Source organism: Elephas maximus, chromosome 9, assembly GCF_024166365.1.
Source record: "Elephas maximus indicus isolate mEleMax1 chromosome 9, mEleMax1 primary haplotype, whole genome shotgun sequence".
NCBI lineage: Eukaryota > Metazoa > Chordata > Mammalia > Proboscidea > Elephantidae > Elephas > Elephas maximus.
Window position 1 is genome coordinate 90,791,629 of NC_064827.1, and position 12,217 is coordinate 90,803,845.

Consider the following 12,217-nt stretch of genomic DNA (forward strand, 5'->3'; position numbering starts at 1 on the left):
AGCCTCTGTCAGACCAGTAAGTCTGGTCTTTTTTTGGCGTGAATTTGTATTTTATTCTACCTTTTTTCCTACTCTGTCCGAGACCCTTTATTGTGATCCCTGTCAAAGTCATCCTTGGTGGTGGCCGGGCACCATCTAGTTCTTCTGGGCTCAGGCTGGTAGAACCTGTGGCTCATGTGGTCCATTAGTCCTTTGGACTAATTTTTTTCCTGATGTCTTTGGTTTTCTTTGTTCTCCTTTGCTCCTTTGCTCTGGACAAGATGGGACCAATAGACATATCTTACGTATCTTAGGTGGCTGCTTGGAACCTTCTAAGACCCCAGGTGCTACTCACCACAGTTGGATGTAGAAAATTTCCTTTATGAATTCTGTTATGGCAATTAACCTAGATGCCCCCTACACCATGGTCCCCAGCCCTCAGTTCCAGTAACTTGGTCCTTCAAGGTGCTTAGGATGTTTCTATGACTTTGGCTTGGTCAAGTTGTGCTGACTTCTGGCTTTTCTTTTTTAACACTTCAAGAAATCTAGTGTTTCTTTCCCACCAACTGAAAGAAAAATGTTTTTCTTAGTTTCAAAATCCCTAAACAAGTACTGTTTAGACCATCAGGAATGGTCTCTACAGCTGTCAGTGAAGAGAATGACAAATAGGATTGTTTGCTTTCCACTGGGAACTTTAATTAATTGAGATTTTCTCTCTTTCTCTCTCTCTCTCTCTGTCTGTGATACCCATACCTATGCCACTGGTCTACAGACCAGACTGTAAGTGGTTACAGAAGACATTAACTGCCATCATTCTGAATGATTCAGGTCCTACACATACATTATCTCATTATAATCAAAGCCTTGGCAAGACAAGATGCATCTAATGGAAATTAATTCATAATTATGAGTTTAAAACCACTACAACTTATAAAAGTGATTTATTTGCTTACAAGAGGGATATTTAACTTATTACCAGTAGTTACTATTAATTATTATACTAATTGCTGCCATCGTTATTTATTGGTCTCATTCTCTGTTACTCCAGTCCTCTGGGGAGTCAGAGTAAGCAAGCAACCCTGTCGGGGTAAATGTTCATGTGTAAAAGATAAATCAGCTCCCTTCGTGGAAATTCTACAAATCATGTCTTTGAAAAAACTCATTTTTGCCTTTATGATATGGCAGTAAATTTTTTCTTACTCTAGCTTCCAATGGTAGATTGTTTAGGGAATTAGAATAATATAAAGCAAAATGTTATCTTTAGGTCATTCAGAAAATGTCTATCAACTGAATGGAACAGAATTTTCACAAAATCCCCCACCCAGAATATTACAAAGAGCTTGAGAAGGGAGGGAGACTCCAGATGTTGAGAAATGTATGGGGAATATAGAAGGGATTAGTGCACTAGGGGCACTGGTGGTTCAGTGGTAGAACTCTGGCCTTCCATGTGGTGGACACAGGTCCAGTACACCTCATGCACAGTCACCTGTCTGTCAGTGGAGGCTTGGTGTTGCTGTGGTGCTATACAGGTTTCAGTGGAGCTTCCAAACTAAGAAGGACTAGGAAGAAAAGCCTGGTGATCTACTTTGGAAAAATCAGTGAATGAAAACCCTGTGGATCACAATGGTCCAATCTGCAACTGATCATGGGGATGGCACAAGATCGGCAGTGTTTCATTTTGTTGTGCATGGTTTTGCCACAAGTTGATGGCAATGAACGAGAGTGCACTGAATTTCATAACCTATACTTGGTATTTAGGCAGGAAGCTGAGATTAAGATGCCATCTACCCTGATGTGATATACCAGAATACACAACTGATCCAATGTCAGGAATCTTTTAGAATCACTACTTAGTGGGATATAGGAGCAAAAGCTCAAAGACTTATTTTTTCCTGATGATTTGATCCCATTTTTCCACACTCCCATCCCACCTCAACCTTGGTATAATTGACCAATCCAAGTTACAGTGGACCCGAGTCGCAGGAATAGCTCCTTCATCCTAGGCCTTGTTGTTACATGATGTGGAAAGATTTTGTAGCCTATAGAGTTCTGAGGGAACAGAACTAAAGATACGTACCTTTTAATAAACAGGAAGAATTGGAAACACAGTGACTTTGTAAGAAGTTATGGCAAGGGACTCTAAGCAAGGAAGGGTCTTCAGAAGTTACTGGGGGTAGGAGGGAGAAGAAAGTAGTGAGAGATTACCAAGAACAGTGAGACAAATTTTTATAATTGTTGAATAGGATCTACCTGCTAAATTCATAAAATTGTTCCAATATAAGGTTAAAAAATCATATTATTTTAAATTTTTCATGACACTCTTTAACACTGTAAGAATAATATTTCTAAGGGGAAAAAAACCAATGTAATATTGCTTTCATATGCAACAATATTTAATTGGTTAAAAAAATTAATTAACTATAGTTTCCACAGAGGATTACCAGTAGGAAAATAAGTGAGAGGAATGTATAAGAAATTGAAAAAATGAGCACATCACAGGATGCTTCATGGTATTTCAGTGCCTCTAAATTTGCCTCCCAGAGAATGCCATTGTTGAATTAGTCTGTGAGTCAGGTAAAAGTACAAAAGTCGAGCTCCCCTCCTCACTTTCCTTCTATCATTTTTATTGTCACAGTTGGTGGAGTCCAAGCCACCAAGTCCTCCCTAGATCTTCATCCTGAAACCATGATAAATAGCATGTCACTAGACCTGTGTTCACTGCAAGACAGTCCTATAGGAGGATATGGCAAGTAGTATAATGGCAAGGCATTTTGAAATGGCAAACATTGGAGCAGTAATGTGATCTGTTGTCTTAGTATCTGAAATACTCTGTCTTGAAGATGTACTTTATGAAGTACACAGTACAAACTAGAAAGTTGGAGCTGAGAGTCTATTTTAAATGAGAGAAAAAGAAGCACATTAGTTCTCTGTATTGTTTAAATTTGTCTTCTCCTTCAATAAGCCTCAAATGTTTTATTCTGTTACAATAGGACACAGCAACACACATATACCCCCTTTAAAGGCTTTGTTCCCTTTAAAAATGCTGTTAAAATGTTTATAGTTCTCCAGGATTCCATGTTGAGCTAAGATTATAAATATGTATAAATATGCAGATGTTCTATCGAATGATTCCTTATCCCATTTGTATTTCCTAAGTTGTGCAAGGTAACCTTTGTGGCTTTCAAAAACATCTTCTCACACCCCAGGGGGCAAATTACCTCTGTTTTCATTTCCTTTAGAGTTAGATCATTTTATAATTAAGAACTTATTGAAGCAGATTCTCCCCACGTGTAAGCTACTCCCTGGGGAGTAATTTATGCAAAGACAGACTCTGACTTAATATCATATAAGCCTGAAAACTATACAGTGAATACCTGGAATTTTTAGTCAATTTTGTAATCACTGTAAACAGTTCACTGTCTGAAAGGTCATCATTTAAAAAAAAAAAAAAAGGTAATCCAAATAACTTATAGTGTCATTCATGAAGTTATTTTCAAATGACAAGATATTTAATAAAAGAAGAATAATTCAACTTGTCATATTTATTGTCCAAGAGCATTAGAAATCCCAGTTAACAATGGTGATGATGATGATGATGAAGACTAGCATTTTTTAGCTCTTCATTATTTACAAATTGTTATTGTTGTTAGCTGCCATGGAACCAATGACCCCAAACAACGGAACAGAGCGCAGCCCAGTCCTGCACCATCCCCATGATCTAACCAATTACGGAGCAGACCTTTGTGATCCACAGGATTTTAATTGGCTGCTTTTGAGAAGTAAACCACCAAGTCTTTCTTCCTGGTCTGTCTTAGTCTGGAAGCTTCACTGAAATCTGGTCAGCATCAGAGCAATCAAGCCTCCACTGACAGGTGGCTGGTGACTGTGTTTGAGGTGCATTGGAGTTACTTCTACATAAAATATCTCATTTGATCCTCACAAATCTATGAGGCTTCTCAGCTAAGGTTTATAAGCCTGAAAACATAAGATCAGAGATTTTTCTTGGCCATGGCCCTAATCATTCACAGATTAGGGACTAGGATCCAGGAGAACAGAATAGAGTGACATTGAGTCTCGTATTTTCCCCGTCTCACAAAATCCTGAAAACAAGTACTAGGTCATGTTAATCGGAAAGCTCAAAGAAATAGAAGCAAATGGAAAGACTTAGTCTAATAAGTATTTTAGCTGTCTCTTCTAATGCTTTTATCATTATCTCTTTAACTGGTGCTGTTGGAATGAATTAATAATAGAAGAAGTCAAAATTGCAATCTTATTTTATCTTTTCAAGAGGGAGAGAAAGGGTTACTGAACAAAATATCAGGGAAACTGAGTAATTTCTGGTTTTCCATTTCCCATGTCAACTCCAGAGCATCCGTTTACCCTGTGGACCCTAAGTTTTTGCCTATAAAATCAGGGACATAACACTGAGATTTTTTGCTTATGAAGATGATTTGAAACTGAAAAATTTCAAATGATACTCTAAAACTAAGTACTATATTTTTTAAATATAAAACAATAGGAAAAAGTAGGTAATGTCTTGCATTTATTTATTTTGTGTTATTCAAGAATGAGAAACTGTTCAAAAGCATCCAGGTGGCAGATTCACATACAAAGCATTTTGAAGTATATTTCGCATAATTATTTTAAATTGGGAGAGGAAATACCAGATCATCCCAGTGTGTATAATTTTACTAACTTTAAGAACACTATCTGTCTAAATCCATCACCCCCTCTGCCCAGCCATATGACTCAAGATTGCAGGCACACACCGTCCATTATGGCCAACTTGATTTTTTAATGATCACAAACCACCATCATTCCACACTGCCAGTCTGTTTTCGTTCAATTCTGCCTTGCAGAAAGTCCTTTGCCTTTCACTTTCTTGTGTATTTGTTTATTTCCTAAAGTTTTCATCAGCTCAGACATAAACTGGAGGAGCCCTGGTGGTGCAGTGGTTGAAGTACTCAGCTACTAACCAAAAAGTCAGCAGTTCAAAGCCACCAGTGGCTCCTCTGGGGAAAAGACCTCACGATCTGCTCCTGTAAAGATTACAGCCTAGGAAACCCTATGGGAAATCAACTGGACGGCAAACAGCAGCAACAAACATAAACTCCATACTCCTTAAGCAGTAACTAACCATAATCTACTTTTATCTCTTTGAATTTGCCTCTTAGAGATATTGCAGATAAGTGAGAATCATACATTTGTCCTTTTGTGTCTGACTTACTTTCAGTCTCCATGTTTCCAAGTTCATTCATGTCATAGCAGGTATTAGGATTTCATTTCTCTTTATGGCTGAGTAATATTCCATTGTACAGCTATTCATCTATTGATGGACACTTGGGTTGTTTCCACCTTTGGCTATTGTGAATAATGCTGCAGTGAACACTGGTGTACAAGTATCTGATGAGCCCCTGCTTTCGATTCTTTTGGGCTGGTCTATACCTAGGATTGAGATTGCTGGGTCATATGGTTGCTCTATATTTAACTTTTTGAGGAACCACCAAATTCTCTTTCACAGTGTCTACGCCATTTTACATTCCCATCAGCAGTGCACACAGTTTACAGTTCCTCTGCATTCTCACCAACACCTGTTATTCTCTGGGTTTTTTGTTTGCTTGTTTGTTTTATGTAATAGCCATTGCAGTGGGTCTTGCCTTCCACGTCTACGTAACCAAATCCTACGTAGTCTTTCAAGTCAACCAAAATGCCTCCATGTCCATTGAAACTATTTCAGTTCCTATTGAATACCTAGCAAGTGCCCACGTAATATATCATTTTTCTCTGATTTCTTCTATGAATTTTGTTTCACTAATTAGATTTTTGTTGTCATTAGCATATCCCACCCTGTGTCAACAGCCTTCGTTATTATAGTTTACATCTAGAACATGCTCGATAAATATTGAGCTGATGCATTATTGGCATTTTCAAAAGTAAACCTCCAGCCACATAATGTGCAAAGTCACCCCTCCCCAATTTTTACTTTACTTATTTAGATATTATTGAAATAAGGCAAAGTGGTAACTCTCAGTGACTTAGTGTCCAGAATGAAACACAATCAAAACCACGGACTCAAGGGATTTTTGAGTCACATTATTTCCAAATTTTGAGTCACATTACTCAAACCCAAAAGAAATAGACAGCAGGTGATTAGAAAAATTCTGATCCCTGGTTATATTTTTCAGTTTGAGAAAACCAACATGAACTGTGATAGACAGATGCCTTTTCACTTAGAATAAGATTGTTGTTATTAGCTGCTGTCAAATTTGCCCCATTCATGATGACCCCATGTACAGCAGAACAAAAGTTTGCCTGGTCCTGCACTAGCCCCATGATCACCTTCAGAATGCTTAAGTCCATTGCTGCAGCCACTGTGTATTTTGAGTGCCTTCCAACCTAGAGGACTTATCTTCTATCACTATATATTACAGAGTAATTTTTTGTGAACCACAGGGTTTTCATTGACTATTTTTTGGAAATAGATCACCAGGCCTTTCTTCCTAGTTTTTCTTAGCCTGGCAGCTCCTCTGAAATTTGTCCACCATGGGTGATCCTGATGGTATTTGAAATATTGGTACCATAGCTTCCAGCATCATAGCAACACGCAAGCCACCAGAGTAGGATAAACTGACAGGTGGGTGATGGAGAAGTTTAGGAGGGCCAAATAGTAGTGGATGACCCCCAAACTGCCAGCCCTACCTCAGTGTCTTCGAATGCCACGGTCATGGGAGGGGAAAGATGGAAAGGATGAAAAGAAGAGGAAAACTTTGTAAACTCAAAATGTCTGCTTTCCCCTTTCAGCACAAATCGAAGTGATACCATGCAAAATTTGTGGCGATAAGTCCTCCGGGATCCACTACGGAGTCATCACCTGTGAAGGCTGCAAGGTATGGAACTTTAACACAGCACTGCGGACAGCGTGTGTGTTTGCCTAGGCATCTGTGTACTCCACGATGCATGTGTGACAACTTTGTAAAGAAGAGTTGATAAGGATTTTTGTGGTTGCTGCCAACACTCCGGAATTCTTGCTTGTTGGGTGGGTAGGTGGGTTGACTTTCTGTTCCTTCACCTTTCACCTTTTAGTTACTGTCTAACTGGTCAGCAGCTCATTACAAATGGATCTTTATTTAAAACCTTGAATTATTCACATTGACAGAGATATACTGACTCTTTGCTGTTTTCACAGTATTCCTCCAGTTAACTCGCAGCCATTTAGTACCATAGAAAAAAAACTAAAGGTTAAAATAAAGCTTCTAAGCTTATAGGCATAAATATTTATCTATCTGCTTGAGAAAGAGGAAGTCAAGGTAAAAGTTGCAAGATGTGTATAAAAAACCGAAAACCAAACCAGTTGCCGTCGAGTCGATCAATTCCAACTCGTAGTGACCCTATAGGACAGAGTAGAGCTGCCGCATAGAGTTTCTAAGGAGCAGTTGATGAATTTCAACTGCCGACCTTTGGTTAGCTGCCAAACTCTTAACCACTGTGCCACCAGGACTCCAAAATGTGTATGGCCATTCTTTATTCCCACATTCCAGAAAAAGAAAAGAAAACTGGAAGCCTGGAATTTTAAGTGGCCCAGATAATCTCTCATCCAATTTAGAAATCACCTGGGCCAACTTCCTTATTTGAGAAATGAGAACCTGAGGCCTCAAGAATATTATGTTATTTGGCCTAGTTACTGAGGGAGCATGGCCAAAATCACAGGTTTTTTCATTCTCAGGCTGGTGTTCCCCTCTCAGACATAGTCTACCAATCCTTCCAAAGACAAATTCCTATGGACAAAAAAAAAAAAGCTACTTGTAAAATACAAAGTGGGGAAGCAGCCATTAACAGAGACCTAATGGAGCCCCTGGTGGCGAAGTAGTTAAGAACTACGGCTGCTAACCAAAAGGTCTGCACGTGGAATCCACTAGCCATGCCTTGGAAACCCTATGGGGCAGTTCTACTTTTTCCTGTAGGGTCGCTATGAGTCAGAATCGATTTGATGGCATTGGGTTTGGTTTTGGTTAATCTGAACTAAAGGAGCCCCAGTGGCACAACAGTTAAGTGCTCGGCTGCTAACTGAAAGGTTGGGTGTTTGAACCCACGTGGTGGCTCAATGAGAGAAAGACCTGGCAAACCTCTTCTGTAAAGACTACAGCCAAAAAAAAACCCTATGGGGTAGTTCTTCTCCATCACATGCAGGGGCTATGAGTCAGAATTGACTCCACGACACCCAACAATGATCTGAAATAGCAGTTCCTGGGTGATCCAAATGGTTAAGTACTAGATAACTAGCTGAGAAAGGCTGACAGTTCAAACCCACCCAGAGGTGCCTTGGAGGACAGGCCTGGAAGTCTGCTTAGAAAGTTCACAGCCTTGAAAACTCTATGGAGCAGTTCTACTCTGCACACATGGGGTCGTCATAAGTTGGAATCAACTCCTCGGCAACAAACAACAACAACAATCTAAAAGAAGGGAAATGTGAAACTTAATAGTAAGTTTTTTAAATTAATCCTTAGAAGGAAAGAAAGAGTAAGAGACAAAATACCAAGGAATGATAAAAAACAGCTCTACAACTAATGTTAAAGGGCAATGTGTAACCTTAACAAATGAAAGGCAACTACAGTCTGGGAAGGGAAAGGCTATACTCTGGCACAGTTATTGGCAAGAGAAATGATTTTTTTGAGCAAAAAAGCAAGCAACGTGAATCACTAATTTAATGTCAGGAAACTGGAGTACAGTCATAGATTCTAAGATCCAATCTTAATCTTAAGAGATTTCCGAATATAAATGAAACAAAACATACTGTAACTGTCAAATAGTGATCCTGTGTGAAAAATTGATGACGTCTTCATAATAGTCTCAGAAAGTATGGTTCCTGGAAATGAACCTGCAGGAAAGGGAAACAAAAAAGAAAGAAATGAGAATGAAAGTGGGGGAGAGAGAGGTGCAAAGAGTGGAGAATAACACCAACGAGCTAACCCATCAACATACTGACCTGCTTTAGAGGTGATTAGTGATAATCCAGGTTTGAAAATCATGAGGTGTTCTGCAAACCTATAATTAAGAACTGCATGGTATCCACCTTAATGTAATTTTTCAACTCATCAAGAAGAAACAATAAGGCAAACTTACAAACCAGCATTACTTGTAAATTCTACAATAATTTGTTGTGATCCATAGGGTTCTAGGATAAATTATTACATCCCCTGGGAAGATAGACAAATAGTTTTCTTTGTAAACACTAAAAATTTTGGAATGGGAACCTTCTCCAGTGAATATATTTCCATCACTCCATTGGCTTGTTATGCAATTTTTTGAGCTCTGGTCCAGTTTGCATAATATCCACTAACCATGTTTTTTTTTTTTAGATCAGTGTTATAGTGGGGATGTTTTGTATCTCATTGTATAAAAACCCTCTTTGGAAAATGGTTGATTTCAAAATATGAGGCCAAGTATGTTAAGGAACAAAATATTTTAAACAGTAATTTCCAAAAAAATCTGAGCTACTACATAAATACAGTCCAACAGGTCAATAGCCAGGAACAAGTGTTTAGGCTTCTGTCATCTTTACTTTTTTGTATAAAGGAGAAAACCATAGTCAAAGAAATTCTGCAGTTATTATGAAGCTCACTCTGAAGTTTTAGTCAAAATGACATTGTACACCACACTATTTTTTTTTTTAATTTCATGGAAAAACCCACATTTGGAAACATGCTTTTTTTTTCCAAATAAAAAAGTCAAGAAATTCTGTCCAGAATAAGATGTCACTGTTTATACATTCAATATCAACCTCTAAATCTTCATAGTACTATTCTCAAGTCAATATAAACAACCCACTTTAAATAACATCAATTCAGCTCATGAATTTATTCAAATTCGTATTCAATAAAATTTGAAACAGAATCTCTTTTTCATGCCAAAAAGTTCATTTGCAATAATGAGCAACAGATAAGGAAGAAATGCTTTGTAATTAATGTCAAATTGGCGTTAAATTAGGACTGTAGCTGTGACTTCAGAGGTTTTTCTGCCAACTCTTTTGCTAAGTGACACTTGAGCACCCACAGATAAAAAACATACACACAATGCTTTCTGGAAATGTAAGCTTCAAGTCATCTCTAATCAGGGTGGATGGGCTGAGCTTATGCTTTCTGGCGGTTCTCATGATACATGAGGTACATCATTTCAGTCCCTGGAGGCTTGGGTATGATCTCTGTTTTAAGTGTCTCTGAATTCAGCCAAAGTGGGCAATCAGGTATCTTATCCCTTCCTCACTGGTCCATCAAATAAATAATATACATGGACATGTATGAACAAAACTATTTCTTGTTGAATGGCTTTGAGGTTACAACCACAAAACAAATTTGAGACTCTTTCTCTCTAAAGAGATACTTGGCCACACATCATTTCTGAGGCTCTTCACGAGATGGCCAAGGTCTCTTTATAGTGCCACACAGAGCCATATTGGAGTCTGAGGTGAAGGAGAAAATCAGAAATGTTGATCCTGGCTTTATTATTATTATTTTTGCATTAATGTTGATTTGTAAACATATTATGTCCAACATTACTTATCTTGATTACTGCCTTTTGGTGACCCATATTTTAAGGCCAAGGCAATTCCCTCATTAGCCTCACCCTAGTCCCAGCCCTGCTTTATCCTCCTCTTGATAGTTGAGGAGCACAGAAGCTGTTTGATGGTAGTCAAGTAAGCTATTCCCAGGCCTCTCAGTAAGACGGGCTCTGGGCTTACTCTCTCAGAACTACTTTAGGACTCCTCCTTCCAAAGGATGTTGCTGAGGGCTATCTTTTTCTTAAAATTTCTCTTAGTAAGGCTTTCGCAGACTATTAACGTTGCTCTTGGCACTTTGTACTTCTATTGCATTGTTTTAGACAATTCAGGAGCAAAGGGCGGTAAGGGAAACTGATTCTTTCATTTTTTTTTTTTTTTTTTGAATTTTTTGGCGATGCCATGTTTTTCCACTGATGGAATGGATGTTGAGTCATTGTTTGTTGGTATTTTTTTTATTATCTGGAAAAAATGAGGTGCCAAATGTCAGCGGAAAAATCCGTGTATGTTCCATGGAGTACATCACACATGAGAGACATATCAGCCCTGTGACACATCACACTCCCTGGTTACACTTGAGCCATAAAATACCTTACTCACTTTTCTAAAAATACACACAAGATACTAAATAAACATTGCATTTGCTGCACGTAATTGTTATCAGTTTGATTTAGAGTGGGCCATATCAGTACCGTGTTCTATGGAGCACATCACACCCATGGAAGCTGTGGGTCCCGCGACCTAGGAAGTGCATCACAAACTGTTTTCACCCCCCAAAATTACTCGTTTACTTGAATATTTCCAAATGCCAGGAACTGTACCTTCCCAATAACACAAAGGAAATAGTAAACATACTTGCAAGCCTTATCTTGCTATACAGAAGCCAAAAGACAGAAAAGTTTCACATAATCACTCCTCCGGGAAGCATCCCCTCATACGAATGGCTCTCAACACTCAAATGTGGCACAGACCAACTTCCTTGTTTTTTAGGCGCTTGCGCCAGTTTCAGCCATGACACCAGAACACACTAAAGTGGCTCAAATGCCTGCCAGTAAACTTCTGGGGGTGGAAAATGTAACATGGGCATGTATACCCCATTGTCCATGAAAGGATTAAATAGGTGAATGAATGGATGAATGATATTTCGTATCTCTGGAGGAAATGTTTATTTTCTCCAGTAGAGTTTTCTATAAAATATCCAAGGGAACAGAAGACGGTATTTAGAGTTTAAAAAAATAATAAACTCAGTGTGACTTTATTTAGTGAAGGGGTGTGGTTCATGGCAGTTTATTTTGTACCAAAAGACCCAAACATTTGCACAGAGATCTCCGGCACAACTTATAGCCTTAGGCCAGCAGAGGCCACTGGTTCAACTCTTACTTATTGCTTATTTGTGATTAAATGGTTTATATTCTATATTTCTTTCAAAGATGTGGTTGATTATAAGGTACCTCATTGGTTTAAAATAAACTTTCCAGATGCATTCTGGCCATATTCAGAAATTTTGAAATGGGGGAAAATGTACCTTACCACCGCCCACTGCCGTCAACTACCTTAGGAACCAGAAAAATAATAGTACATACTAACCCCGTACTCCTCAGTACTGCCTTTGCTACCAATACCCCCAAGCTGCTCGCTCCCACAGCACTTGACACCAGCCTCGGTTATTGTCCTCGTCAAGCTTTG

General features: G+C 38.7%; 1 protein-coding gene across 1 annotated transcript in view; it reads left to right on the plus strand.

Annotated features, from left to right (window-relative positions):
* Positions 1-12,217, plus strand: part of RORB (RAR related orphan receptor B) — a 203,995-nt gene that overhangs the window by 131,798 nt on the left and 59,980 nt on the right. The window contains exon 2 of the mRNA XM_049896468.1: positions 6,781-6,866. Within this exon, the coding sequence (XP_049752425.1) occupies positions 6,781-6,866 (86 nt within the window). The remainder of the gene's footprint in view (positions 1-6,780; positions 6,867-12,217) is intronic.